The sequence below is a fragment of the Chaetodon trifascialis genome, chromosome 2 (assembly GCF_039877785.1).
Source record: "Chaetodon trifascialis isolate fChaTrf1 chromosome 2, fChaTrf1.hap1, whole genome shotgun sequence".
Taxonomy (NCBI): domain Eukaryota; kingdom Metazoa; phylum Chordata; class Actinopteri; order Chaetodontiformes; family Chaetodontidae; genus Chaetodon; species Chaetodon trifascialis.
The window spans coordinates 27,918,342-27,932,480 of NC_092057.1; the positions used below are offsets into that span (position 1 = coordinate 27,918,342).

The 14,139-nt window shown below is 43.0% G+C and overlaps 1 protein-coding gene across 1 annotated transcript; it reads left to right on the top strand.

Annotated features, from left to right (window-relative positions):
* The first annotated feature begins 1,731 nt into the window (after positions 1-1,731).
* On the top strand, positions 1,732-4,199 carry LOC139348015 (ladderlectin-like). The gene is made up of 8 exons (XM_070987947.1): positions 1,732-1,810; positions 2,012-2,059; positions 2,277-2,354; positions 2,636-2,668; positions 3,081-3,172; positions 3,350-3,475; positions 3,590-3,689; positions 4,129-4,199. Exons 1-8 carry the CDS (start codon positions 1,732-1,734, stop codon positions 4,197-4,199), a joined length of 627 nt encoding a protein of 208 aa, XP_070844048.1.
* The last annotated feature ends 9,940 nt before the right edge of the window (positions 4,200-14,139 follow it).

Genomic DNA, 14,139 nt, shown 5'->3' on the forward strand with positions numbered 1-14,139 from the left:
ATGTTGCGTACTTTTGTCATGATTGTATTAAGTTGGCATCTTGCTTCCTTGATTAAGGCAGTGATGTAAGGCATTTCTTTCTGATAACCTGCTGGAAAATTACAAGAATGATAAACAGACTTTAAACTTTCATTGTGATCCTTCGGATGTGGACATAGTGACACGTGTAGCTATTGATGGGTTTGAGTGCAATGGAAAACTGATCAATCACCATATTTGCTGAGTGTCGTTTCAGTGATTGAAGCTACACATTATGGGCCTGTTTTGTTTGAGTTGGTGAAGTATTTTCAACATGTGAAAGAATCCTCAGAACACGAACCTTCAGTTTATTCTCGGCATTGCAAGAAAGCTAAACAAGAACCCAGTTTCATGAGCAGTAAGTATATTTGCTCAAGTATGGTACTTAGACAAAAAGACAAAGTCACTGTTGTTCTATTTTTTCTTCATTTTCAACATGAAAAGAACAAAACCAACAATGAATGTATCCTACTAACAGGTATTGTAAGTGTGTATCAAAGCCTCAAAGTATTCAAGCTGCACTGATCGATGTTTTGATGTTGACAATGGATCAAAGGATCATGTGGATGTGAAACTGGTTGCTTGTAATGACAAGCTCTTCTTTAGCCTCACTGTTTTGGTTTTATGGACAACAACTTGAATGTGATGGTTCAGTCTCATGGCTCTCGTCAACCTTGTGTCAAGCAGCAGCAGCAGCAGCAGCAGCAGCAGGCGGCTGTTTTCAGTGAAAAGGCTCTAAAAGCCCACCGTACACTACCTACTCAGCAGCAAATAACAGACTGACACAGGTAGAGACTAGCTGGTGAACACAATGAGAATATTTAGCAGCTACAGAGCCAGATATTTTTCTCAGGAGTTGATGAAGACCAAACCAGAGCTAAAAGAGAGTGAGTGTTGGTCTTACATTCATCACGTTGACATGAACAATGTAATGTTATTCAACTGATGCCCTCTGTGGGACATCATATTTAAGTGTGAAAAAACAAGAAAAAGCCATAACAACAAAAACAGATTCTGGTGGATGGAGTACACATGAAAAAAACTGTCTGATTTCCATTTGAGTCAGGACGTCTCTGCAAATGGAAATGATGTATGTGTTTATTTGCAGACATAGTAGGGTGCATCCATGCATCTGCAGTGACCACTCCAGATACACATTCTAATGCCAGGTGTGAACCGATGTTCATCAAGCTGTCCACCTGTGATCGCATCACCCAAATCATATGATATGAGAAGAGAGAGCTGCAGTTAATCGTTGTAGGAAGTGGACAGTAAACCTCAGGAAGTCATTTCATTTTTCCAGTTTACTAAGAGTTTGAGAAGTTAGTGAAACAGTGGCAGCAACTACAGGATATCACACACAGTTACAGCTCCACCACAATCAGCCGATTAAAATCCTCCAATAATACTTCAATCACCTTCACACACACTGCGCTGAGTCATAGATAAACACTGGCACGTTTTGTCATCCACATGTCCACAATTACGTGACTGTGATGTGTGTTCAGGTGTGTATATAAAGAGCAGGGCAGCCTCATGTCATCACTGCATCACTCAACTGATACCTGAACAACATCAGCTCGCATTTCACTGACAGGTAAGACACCTGCTGGATTTCTTTTCCTTCAGAAGAGCTCATGAATCAGTTCTCTCTCTATATATTTATTGCCAGTTCTTTTTTCCCCCACAGAGAACAATCTGTACTTCATCATCATGAAGACTCTCCTCGTCCTCTCCATTCTCCTCTGTGCTGCATTTGCAGGTCAGATTCAACACAGACCACTGAGAACACACACACACACACACACACACACACACACATACACACACACACACACACACACACACACACACACACACACACACACACACATACACACACACACACACACACACACACACACACACACACACACACACACACACACACAATCAGACAGTCAGACAGTCAGACCTGCATCTATCTGACTCTACTATTAATGTGATTCATCCACAGAAGCAGCAGTGGAGGTCCTGAAGGAAGAGATGGCTGTTGCTCCTGGTTAGTGTCCTCTTTAACAGCAGTTTCAACAGCTTGTGTGGTAACACCTTTGTAGATTTGGAGAAGTGATTACCACCAGATCAGAGCTGGTGCTGCTAACCTGTGTTGGCTGAGGAGACCGACACTTAGTCCCTGTGCCTTTAGAAAAGAAACTTACTCACTGTAAAGTCAAATATCTCAACTAAACAGAGGTCTGATGAAGCTATTGATGTTTCAGAGACAGAGGACAAGATGATGATGATGAAAGATGAAGAAGTAATGGTGCCAAAAGATTCTGGCTCTGTTCCCAGAAACGGTAATCAGGGAGAACACACTTCTCTCTCACAATATATTCTGTAGCTGCTCATTGGAAAGTGATGAATTTGAGTTATCATTGTGCTGTTTCATTGTTCTATAGACACAGAGAGAAACAAAGAGATTTTTAACAACAATCTGCACAGTTTATGTAACAAACACATAAATATTTTGATAGTCTAATATAATGCATATATGGAGAGTTTCCATACGTACAGTGTTTTATAGTACATGTCTGCAGATTACTTTTCGTTGTACTGACTGTGTTTCACTGCTGTGCAGCACGTGTCTTAGAGGAGGCAGCACCACCTCAATGTCAGAGTCACATCACTGTTTTAATCTTTCTTTTATGTTCCTTCATGAGTGACATCATCATGGCAACAACAACAAGACTACTGAAAGAGAAAGTCAAACATGTCTCTCCAGATATCACAAATGTCATATAGACTCTCCAAATGTCTCAGCGTAACCATCACATGTTTAAAGGACCATAGCAGTAGATTTCCATGTGTTAGGCTGTACTACAACCTGCTCAGTTTTTACTCCGCTCTAACTCTCCACAGTATATCAGATCCATTACAGACAGATGTTGGTTTCATTAGAACAGCTGTCTCTGCTGCAGAAGGCTGTGAAATGTTAGATTAGAAAGGATCTGTCATCAGTGTATTTCAGTGAAAGTGCTATGTTGAAGTAAAGTCAAAGCTCTCTCTCTTATGTCTCGCTGTAGCTCGTTTTAACTTCTGTCCAGTCGGCTGGTTCAGCCATGGCTCTCGCTGCTTCCAGTTCATCAATACTGCCATGTCCTGGTACAATGCTGAGGTACTGCTACTGTAACACTTGTACTGTTATTGTAAACAGTTAGCCCCGTGAAGCTGGTACACACTGTCAACAATGCAGTTCAATTTGGACAGACCATTCCATTTGGAAGAAAATGAGGGCATGAACTGTTTAGTTGTACAGCCACAAAGACCCATCTGTACTTCCTCTGTCCAACAGGAGCACTGCAACAATCTGGGTGGCCACCTGGCCTCCGTCACCAACCCCAGAGAGTACAGCTTCCTCCAGCAGATCACACAGACAGCCGGTCAGAGCGTTGCATGGCTGGGAGGCTTCAACCTGCAGGTCTGCATTCATGAAGCAATACCACTTTAGTCAGTTCAGGTCAAGTCCAAGACCTGGTCCAAAGGGGTCTAGACCTTATGAGAGCAATACTTCATAACACTCTTTGTCTCTCAGGGCCGGTGGATGTGGATTGACCGTGAAGGTTTCTATTACTCCAACTGGCAAACCCTCTCCTCCGCCAGCAGCTTCCCATGCATCTACTTGAGCTCCACCAGTGAGTCCACCTGTTTCATTTGGCTGGAGAGCTACATGAGCCAAATTTTGATTTACTCTCTCCTACTATCTTTATTATCTCACAGGGAATAAAATGCAAAGAAAATATGGCTATGACCTTAGCAGTGTTCATTCAGGTGCTGCATGACTGTTTTATTTAGCTTTTTTTTTTTTTTTGTTAAATTTGACAGTGATTATTGGGGTTTTTTAGGTAACAGCTGTAATTGATACAGCTTTATACTTGTGCTTGAGTTTCACTCAACATTGACTTGAAGGACAATGTCACACATTTTTGGTCTACTTCGGTCTTCTCTTTGATCAATTCCGTGTGGAAACAGGCCAATAACTGTTGTTGCAGTGAACACTGGTGTCTTTTTTGTTGACTCAAAAATGAATTTATACTTAATGTTGCTATATTTTCCCTTTTGATCAAATTTCAGCTGGATGGCGTAACACTCAGTGTGGCACTGCTTACCGCTTCATCTGTGCCATGAACCCGTTCAGCTGTTAACATTCATACTCAACATCTGAGGCCTTGGGATGGATCAGCTGGGATTGTTTTTTCTGTCTAAAGACAACTGATGAACTTTATTGTGTGTCTTACTGTATTATCATTTTCCATTCTTGAAAGGGTTGAATGACTAAGTGTTTATTAACCTTTGTGTTAAAGCATTTTTGCTTGTGTCATTATTACACTGTGCTTCTTTTCCATTAAAACTGATTGTCAGAATGGAACAAAGTGTGATCATCCTTGAACAGTTTGGTTGAAAAGTGGCTGCTGAAGTCCAGTTGTAGTCTGGAGAATAACCTGAGTTGTCACAGAGGAAAGTCACCAACAGCCGTGGTTCAGAAAGGAGAATTCTTTGTTTACCAGGCTTCTATCAAAGCAGTTCAACAAATGTGCTGTAGAAACACTCAGGACTAATGCTGTGATCCACGGTGTTGGTGCTACAAGTGGTACGAAAAAACACAGAAAATAAAACCTTTTCTTTGTAATGCTACTAAGAGCTACTGGCTGCAGAGTAAAGAAATTGTAAAGGTTTGAAGTGCAAAAAGAGTTTGAAGCTGAGGGAAATTTTCCACACACTACATGCACACGCGATGCTTTGTGAAATTATTTCTCCGCATTTGACCCATCCTGGAATGTCCTTCCTCCGCAGCAGACCAGGAGCGGTGGGCTGTGAGCCGACAGCGGCGCCCGGGGACCCAGTTCCTTTTCGTCACCATTGGTCTGGTGGTGATCTTCTTGCATGTTTTCAGTGGTTTTTTTTATGGCGGATACCCCAGGTGAACACGCGGAGAACATGCAAACTCCACACAGAAAGGCAGGCACAGAAGGTATGGTGGAGGACACGCCCCCAGTGCCCACAGCGCCCCAGACGAGAATCGAACCCGGGACCTTCTAGCTGTGAGGCAACAGTGTTGCCACCATCCCACCGTGCCACCATATAGATAAATGCCTCTGCTGGTCTGGGGATGGTGTAAACTTTCATTTGTATCTTGAGAGACACACAGAGCACAAATCAGGGACCAGATTAAAAAAAACTGCATAGATTCAGACTAAAACTGAAGACAGAGATGTACATATGCATTCTTTTCATTCAATTTATAAAGACACACAGATTCTGTTTTATTAATCTCAGTCATTGTGGAACTGGACACGTGTGTTGTGATGCAACTCTTCACGGTTCTCCAGCAGCACCAGAACAGCAGTCATTACGTACAGCTTCTTTGTAGGCCTGCACCATTAGTTCATCACATGTATGTACAAGCCATCATTGTGTTATTGTGCAAAGAGGAGTGATAAATAATTCCATTAAAGCTCATACTGAAACAGACAAAGGGCTCTACAATTCATGATAAAATGAAAAAAATTGTTAAAAGATAACAATAATAATAATAATAATAATAATAATTAATAATAATAATAATAATAATAATAATAATAATAATAATAATAATAATAATAATAATAATAATAATAATAATAATGGCTTGAATCTCAAAGAATGGTAGAATTCATCAATCATAAAAATTTAAACTTTGAAAAATATTTTGTGGAAAGCTGTGTAGCCTGCAACAATAATGACACAATCAGTGAAATAGACACACAACCTCAACAAATACTCTTTTAATCAAGGGCTACGTGTCTCACTGATATTTTATGTCCAAGATGGACTATCAGCACTGTTATTTGCAAGGAATCAGATGGGATTTGTATGTCCAGACATCACCAATCTATCTGCATGGGTTTCTGTGGTAACAATGTGGTGCTGGTGATGTGGTTTTCCTACTTGGAAGCATGAGAAATGAGGGCAGCATTTGATACCTAAGACAGACAACTCTAAGACCAGACATCATGATGTGGTCCACAGATGCCAAGAAGGTCCTTATTATCGAGTTGACTGTTCCCTGGGAGGAGGGAATACCAGCTACGCATGAGTTCAAGTGGCTCAAATACACAAATCTGGCTGCAGAGTGCAGAGAGGCGGGCTGGACCATGTCCATCCACCCGGTAGAAGTTTGGTGCTGGGGCTTTGTGTTCAGTTCAGTTCAGTTCAGTTCAGTTCAGTTCAGTTCAGTTCAGTTCAATTCAATTCAATTCAATTCAATTCAATTCAATTCAATTCAATTCAATTCAATTCAATATTCCTTTATTAGTCCCACGAGGGGAAATTTCAATTTACAGCAGCACCAATAAAGCCGAAAGAGTAGTATGACGTGCATGCAAATTAAAAACAAGTTTATACAAGAGGGGGAATATTTATAAAAAGAAACGTCATCCTAAAAGAATTGTAAATAGTGTTTACAGGCTGTTATGTACAGGTTGTATTGCACAGATTATTGTACTGATTACTTGGCGCAGTTTTTATTGTGTAGTCTAACAGCTGCAAGAAGGAATGACCTGCGATACCGCTCCTTCACACACTTTGGATGTAGCATCCTGTCACTGATGGAGCTCCTCAGTGCAGTCTGTGTATGTTGGAGGGGGTGGGAGACATTGTCTGTCATGGAGGACAGCTTGGCTGTCATTCTCCTCTCCCCCACCTCCTCCACCAGTCCCATGACAGAGCTGGCCTTCCTAATGAGTTTGTCCAGCCTCTTCCTGTCAGCTGTTGTGATGCTGCTCCCCCAGCAGACTACACCGTAGAAAATGGCAGAGGCCACAACAGAGTCATAGAATATGGTGTAAGATCGCTGTCAAAAAGACGTGTCCATAATTTAAGTTTTGTATTTGTAAAGTTAACAATTTGTGTGTCATAAAAGTTGTTTTACACAAAATTCTGCTGTCATATACGTGAGTCTGTGAAATTGGGTTCGGGTTACGATTTTTTATATGAATATGAATTTATATTTTTTTATATGAGTATGAGTCTAAAAGCTGTGAGTGCAAAGTCTTGAGAATACAACTCATCCCACTCAGATTTGGGATGAGTTGACGTGAACCAGTAACTTATTGTCTCAAATGTATAATTTCACTCGTAAACCGTGCAATAAGCAGGATGATTCATCATGTCCTGTTAGGATCCTACCTTCCTGTCTCTCCTTTTGTGTCTCCTCTCCCTTTCCCTATGTGTGTGTCTCACCTGGAGCACATTTCCTGATTGTTTGCAGTACTTAAAGAAGTTGCAGTCTTCTCCCAGTCTCCGGATTGTTCTCTCTCGTCCTCCCATGAGTGTGTTTGGTCATCTGGTTGCGAGTACTACGTCTCTTGTTCCTTCTCATTCTTCAGAGAAAGTGTTTTGTGTTCTGTCGTCTACATTCCGGCCACTTATTGTGTGCTGTGTTTTTTCTTTCAGTGTCTCCTGCCGCTTCCACGCGTGCCTCATACCCGCTTCGTCAGAGCTTCTTGTGTTTTTCTCCGCTCAGTTTGAGTGCGTCTTTGTTTCTCGTTTTTCCACTCCTTTTGAGTGCGCCTTTTGTTTGTTTCCCTATCCGCTCGGTAAGCGTGTTTTGTGTTATCGTTTTGTTAATAAATTTATTCTTGGTTCTTTTAAGTCCTGTCTCCGGGTCTGCATTACTGGGTCCAGTTTATTATTGGCTCTCCAGCCTAACATGTCCGGGTTTATTTCTCCATATCAACCTTCTCACTCTTTCTGTGTTAACTTTACACAAAGTTACCTGTTGAAGTTAATTCATCCCAAATCTGGCTTGACTGTTAATGCTGTTGTCAAAAATTATGAATGATAGCACCCAGTAATGATAGCACGAAGCTAGCTTCATCGACATGTAAATATCTTTAGCTTGCAAGCTAAAGCAATAAGTATGTGAGTCCAAGAAATGTATATTGTATAAAATGGTTCGATTTTATGAAATCAATAATAGCTATGTACGTTATTATTGACATTACCTGTGAAGTCTTTCCGGGGCTGGTGGCGTTGCCCTGCATGTTTGCGTCTGGGGCATGTGCATGCGCAGTTGGTTAGGAATCGCCGATCGATTACTTTCCCCTGCGACTTGACTGTGACCTCAGTGACGCCATTTCAGCACTTTTCAAGTCGTACCTGTAAACCTGAATTCGTATTCACAGTGAAGACTTCGTAGTCATAGAAAAATGAATTGTATTCTCAAGACTTTGCACTCACAGCTTTTAGACTCATACTCATATAAAAACAATCATAACCCGAACCCAATTTCACAGACTCACGTATATGACAGCAGAATTTTGTGTAATACAACTTTTATGACACACAAATTGTTAACTTTACAAATACGAAACTTTAATTATGGACATGTCTTTTTGACAGCGATCTTACACCATAATAGAAAGTCTTCAGGAGTGCCCCACACACCCCAAAAGACCTCAGCCTCCTGAGCAGATAGAGTCTGCTCGAACGTCGATCATCGATCCAACTTCTCTGTGCTGCTGGGAGGATAGGCAGAAGTCTGCAGAATGCCATCAAGGAGCTAGCAGTGGAGGTAGAGAGAGCTAGCTACTGGTTGTGGCTACTGAGGAGGGACACCTCGTTGGGCGAGACACCCAGTAAGGTCAGCTGCAGAGAGTGGCAGGGAGACATCCCGACAAAGCCAAGGCCCGCCCCCCCACCCGGAGGTGTACTGGCAAGGGGGTGAAACATCAGTTAAAGGTGGCACCAGCTGACGACCCTGCAGCTGAGCCTAAGTGCACCGGAGGAGGTGCAGCAGGCAAAATGCCGAGCAGGTGGAACAGATAACTGGGAAAAAAATGGATAAAAATATGGGCGTCCTTTATATAACACATTAATATATACCATTAAGTTTAGCATTATAAAAGCGTGTTTACGGGTAGTCAATAATAATATTGAGTAATAATGTTGAGTAAGACATCTTCCTATCATTAAACCGCATTACATTCTGCTGACGCACAACAGTTTGATGCCAACAGCAACAGAACATATTGCTGTTTTCATTGTGGACCAGCCAATGAAAGAGCACTTCAACCAGATTATCTTCAGACTTGCCTGAAAGCAGTGTGTAATTGTTACACTTCATGGCATGAGGTAACACCACAAGCATTTTATTGCTTTGAATCAAAGTACAGTATACGGGAGCGGGAAGGGGTTGTAAATGTACATAAATGAGGATATATTCTGCAGCACTGCAGTGTTTACTGCAGGGTGACTTCAGTGAAGAAACAGTGGATCAGAGCCGTGAAGAGGCTGCTTCTTCAAAACCCTGTTTGTCTTCACTCCTCTGACTAAACACATGAACATGTTCACATTGGTCCTTTTGTCAATTGAGGCCCACTGAGTCCAACACTCCTGATTCTCAAAGGTAGCTGAGACACAGGACACACTGACTTTACTGAAACTGAAGACTTTTTAAAAGTAATTAATTAAAAATATTAACCATTGTATAATTTTATTGGTTTATCGACTCCTGTGATTTTTAGGTAGTTCGTATTTAATCTTAATCCCGACTGGGACTTTCACTTTTTGATATAATCAATTGAGCAATACATTTGAACTAACATGTAATGAATTGATATTCATTCATTTGTAGTCTATTATAAATACACTGTGGTGTTTAAAGTGCTTTCTGTCAAACTGAAGTCTACTTGGAGAGCTTCAAGAGGCTGCCTGCCCTGATGTACCCTCTTTTGCCAAAGACTCAACAGAGGTTCTTACAGGGCAAAGTTAACCATAAAACTGTGAGCCATAATCAGAAAATCAGACATATAAAATAGGCCCAGGCTGAAAACCACTGCTGTTTCCCATGAAATGATTAAAAGACATTTTGAGAAACTACTAAGTGTATGAGATGCAGTAACACTCTCATGTCTGTAAGTGTTTCCATCCATCTGTCTTTATTCATGATTTTCAATTTGTGAATAAAAAAACAGTGTGAAAACCCTGGAAATTCGAACAAAAAGCAAGTGACGACAGACTTCATGAAGAAATAATGGTGTACATGAAGCATGTGACTTGGTCACTTAGGCCTCCACTAAAGAGGCAAAAACATCAGATCTGTGTGCAGCGATGAGGAGGCTGTAACCTGCATCACATTAAAGCTGCAGTAAGTAATCAGTTGTTGTATAAAAGTAATTTTTGTCATATTTGCTAAAACTGTCCCTCTGCCCGGACAGCAGTACATGAAACCTGTAATCTGTGAAAAAAACAAGCTAATATGGTGATTGTTACAGTAACACTCCGCAGCAGATGTAGCGGCTGGGCAGAGTTATCTTGTTTCTGATGCTAAGGCTAACGTTACTGGTTGTCATGGCAGCCGCGCAGATGCCACAGGGAGGAGGGGCTTGGAGGCAGGGCATGAGTGCAGTAGAGAGGGAGGGGGAGTGACATGGAACTTGTGTTTGTTCAAATTTTCAGGCTGTCTGCTCTCTTCTCGATCTTACCTGCTGCAGCTTTAACACATGCAACAAACAGAAATGTCATATTTCCATCATGTTTTACATATGGTTTTCCATTGCTTGAGCTTTGACTGGAGCTCTTTTAATGATGCCATCTCATTCTGTCTTCTTCACTGACCTTTTTTCACACACATGTATGCGCACACACACACACACACACACACACACACACACACACACACACACACACACACACACACACACACACACACACACACACACAAACCTGTAAACCTGAAAACCAGTGATTGTAGTGAGGACTTGACACTTGAGGTGAGTCTGTGTTTAAAGTCTTTTCAGCCTTCAAGTGTAGCAGTAACTCTGGACAAATGACAAATATTTATGCAGTCATCAGTTCATATATTTTAGGAAAATGTTATATTGAAATATCCCTGAACAGAACCAAACACTGGGATTTAATCATGTGATCATTTGTATTATGGAAGCTTATGACATCAAGACTTCAGATGTCACAATTTGAACACAATACAGTGCAAATCTTAACCTTCCTCTTGTGTTAGGGTCGGAACCTGTTATGAACAGCTGGAAGAACTAGGGTCCAGTTGCAGAGTCAAACACAAAAGATTTATTGAAAAAAACAGAAAATCAAATTTGCAGGGAAAAACTTCTCAAAGAAAATGAACCAAAAAACACCACAGCGGGATAAGTAGCAAAATAAAACACAAAAATACCACAAGGGCAAACTCACTCGGAGATGAAAAAACACAAAGTGTCCAGGAGCAAACTCACTAGCACACAGCACAGAGAACGAAAAGGGAACTCAAAGTGTCTAGGAGCAAACTCACTAGTTGACCAGTCAAAAACACAGAGAAAATGCTGGAGACACGTGGAGAGAGCAAGAGACACAAGATCAAAAGTCAGGAGATAGACTAGCGTGGCAAGAGCAAGTAGAATAGTCTGGCACTGGCAGCTGGAGGCTGAAGTGGGATGTCCGTGATGGGCTTGAGGAGTGAGTCATGGAAAACCGGGTGCACGTTTAGGGAAGCAGGAAGACGGAGCCGGATGGCACTGGGGTTGATCACTTTCTCCACGGGATACGGGCCGATGTATCTGGGAGCTAATTTGCAAGAGTCTGTTTGAAGAGGGAGATCTGGAGATGAGAGTCAAACTTGTTGACCCATCTTATAGCTCGGCGCCAGAACTCGATGATGGTCAGCCAGCGGCCGATTGTGCTTGGCTGTTCTCCCGAGGGCAGCTCTGGTCTCTCGAGAAACATGTCGTACCCGGCGGAACTGAGCTTGCACTGACGGAACCGCAACCTCCGACTCCTGGCTGGGAAACAGGGGGGGTTGGTAACCATTATTGACCATGAATGGAGACATACCTCTGGCGGAGCTGATAAGTGAATTGTGTGCATATTCGACCGGGAGGGGGGGGAGGTGCAAGGCCCAGGAGGACAGGAGCCGGGAGGCTACGCAGCGCAGAGCGGTTTCCAGGTCCTGGTTGGCGCGTTTCATCTGGCCATTAGACTGGGGATGGTATCCGGAGGTGAGGCTGGTTGAGGTTCCCAGCGCCCGGCAGAATGCTTTCCAAAATTGCGATGTGAGCTGAAGGCCCCAGTCCAAGACAATGTCCTGGGGGATGCCGTGTAGCCTGAACACATGGGTCACTAAGAGATTGCCGGTTTCTAAGGTGGTAGGGAGTTTCGGGAGCGGAACGAAATGTACCACCTTGGAGAACCGGTCGATGATGGTGAGGATAGTGTCATTTCCTTCGGAGGGAGGGAGGCCAGTGACGAAGTCCACCGCAATGTGAGACCAGGGACATGGAGGAATGGGTAGGGACTGGAGAAGGCCCGCCGGGGGTCGGTGTGAGGATTTATTCCGGGTGCATATGGTGCAGGCGGTGACTAAGGCCCGAACATCTGCTGCCATTGAAGGCCACCAGAATTGCTGCTGGATCAGGGTGAGAGTGCAGGAGACGCCTGGATGGCAGGCTATGTGGGATGAATGCCCCCATGTGAGCACCGAAGACCTGGCTGCTGGAGGAACGAATAGCCACCTCGTAGGGCAGCCATCTGGCACCTGCTGGCCCTGGAAAGCTTCTTGGACCTCTTGCTCCACTCGCCACTGGATCGCCCCCACCACACAGTTGGGGGAAAGAATGGTCTCATGATTGGTCTCCTCTCCTCCAAGGTGAACTGCCGAGAGAGGGAGTCTGGCTTCACATTTCTGGAGCCGGGACGGTAGGTGAGGTAAAAAGCGGAAACAGCCCAGGAAGAGTGCCCATCGAGCCTGTGGGGAGTTAAGACATCGAGCTGTACAGAGATATGACAAGTTTTTGTGATCAGTCCAAACTATGAAAGGTTGTGCAGCCCCCTCCAGCCAGTGTCGCCACTCCTGCAGAGCCAAAACTACCGCCAGCAGTTCCTGGTTTCCCATGTCGTAATTGTGCTCCGCGAGGGAGAGCCGATGGGAGAAAAAGGCGCAGGGATGGAGCTTGTTGTCCGCAGGCAGGTGCTGGGAGAGGACAGCCCCGACCCCGGAGTCCAAGGCATCAACCTCAATCACAAACTGCTGCTCTGGATCTGGATGGATGAGAACTAGTGTGTTCGTTAACATGGATTTAAGTTTTTTGAATGTCAAATCTGCAGCTGGAGACCAGCGGAAATTGACCTTCGAAGAAGTAAGTTCAGAGAGGGGAGCCTCTATGCGGCTATAATTGCGGATAAAGCGTCTATAAAAATTGGCAAACCCGAGAAAACGCTGCAGTTGTTTTCTGGTGGACGGGACTGAAAGTTGTCCCTTTTCCACCACATACCCTAAAAAACTGACAGAGGAAACATGAAATTGACATTTCTCTGCTTTTACAAACAGCTTGTTTTCCCTTAGTCTCTGGAGCACATCCCGGACATGAGTAATGTGTTCATCAAGTGTGCGAGAGATGATTATTATGTCGTCTATACAAAAGTCTCTTAACACGTCATTTAACAAACACTGAAAAACTGCAGGAGCATTGGTCAGGCCGAATGGCATTACTAAATACTTGAAGTGTACAGAGCCCTGGACCTGACATGGAGAAAAAAAAATTAATTCGTGCGAACGAAATACTAATTCGTTCCCACGAAATACTAATTCGTGCGAACGAAATACTAATTCATGGGAACGAAATACTAATTCGTGGGAACGAAATAATTAATTCGTGCACAGTCTTTGATATGTCATCAGATATGATGGGACAATCAATAAAGATAATTTAATGTAGTAAATAGTGTTTGTTGTGGTTATTTTGCACAGAAATGCGCCTGACATCTTCTTTTAAGTCTGTGTGTGTGGGCGTGTTTACACATGGCTGCTGACGCTGCTGACAGACAGGAGCGAGGGATCAGACGAGAGTCACAGAGTTGCACAGAAGATCATAGCTTTTATATAACTGTCTCTGGTGAAATTCATAACTTAAACTACAGCATTGGATCTCACGATAGTGCGTTTTGGTGCCCTGTGTTTTATACCACATTGTAGAGGAGATCGTCCTGTTTACTTTGATATTCATATCGCTGACCCTCGCTGTACAGAGACCTATTTAACACGAACTCAAACATGAGCGTAATTTTAACCGCACTTCGCGTGTTTCGGTCCCATTG

What these genes read in the sequence shown, in the direction of transcription:
- LOC139348015 (XM_070987947.1), top strand. Translation starts at nt 1,732, where the DNA reads ATGAAGACTCTCCTCGTCCTCTCCATTCTCCTCTGTGCTGCATTTGCA. An exon ending in AGAGATGGCTGTTGCTCCTG is followed by an intron (nt 2,060 to 2,276) that starts GTTAGTGTCCTC and finishes TTGATGTTTCAG; the next exon opens with AGACAGAGGACAAGATGATG. An exon ending in TGTCCTGGTACAATGCTGAG is followed by an intron (nt 3,173 to 3,349) that starts GTACTGCTACTG and finishes TCTGTCCAACAG; the next exon opens with GAGCACTGCAACAATCTGGG.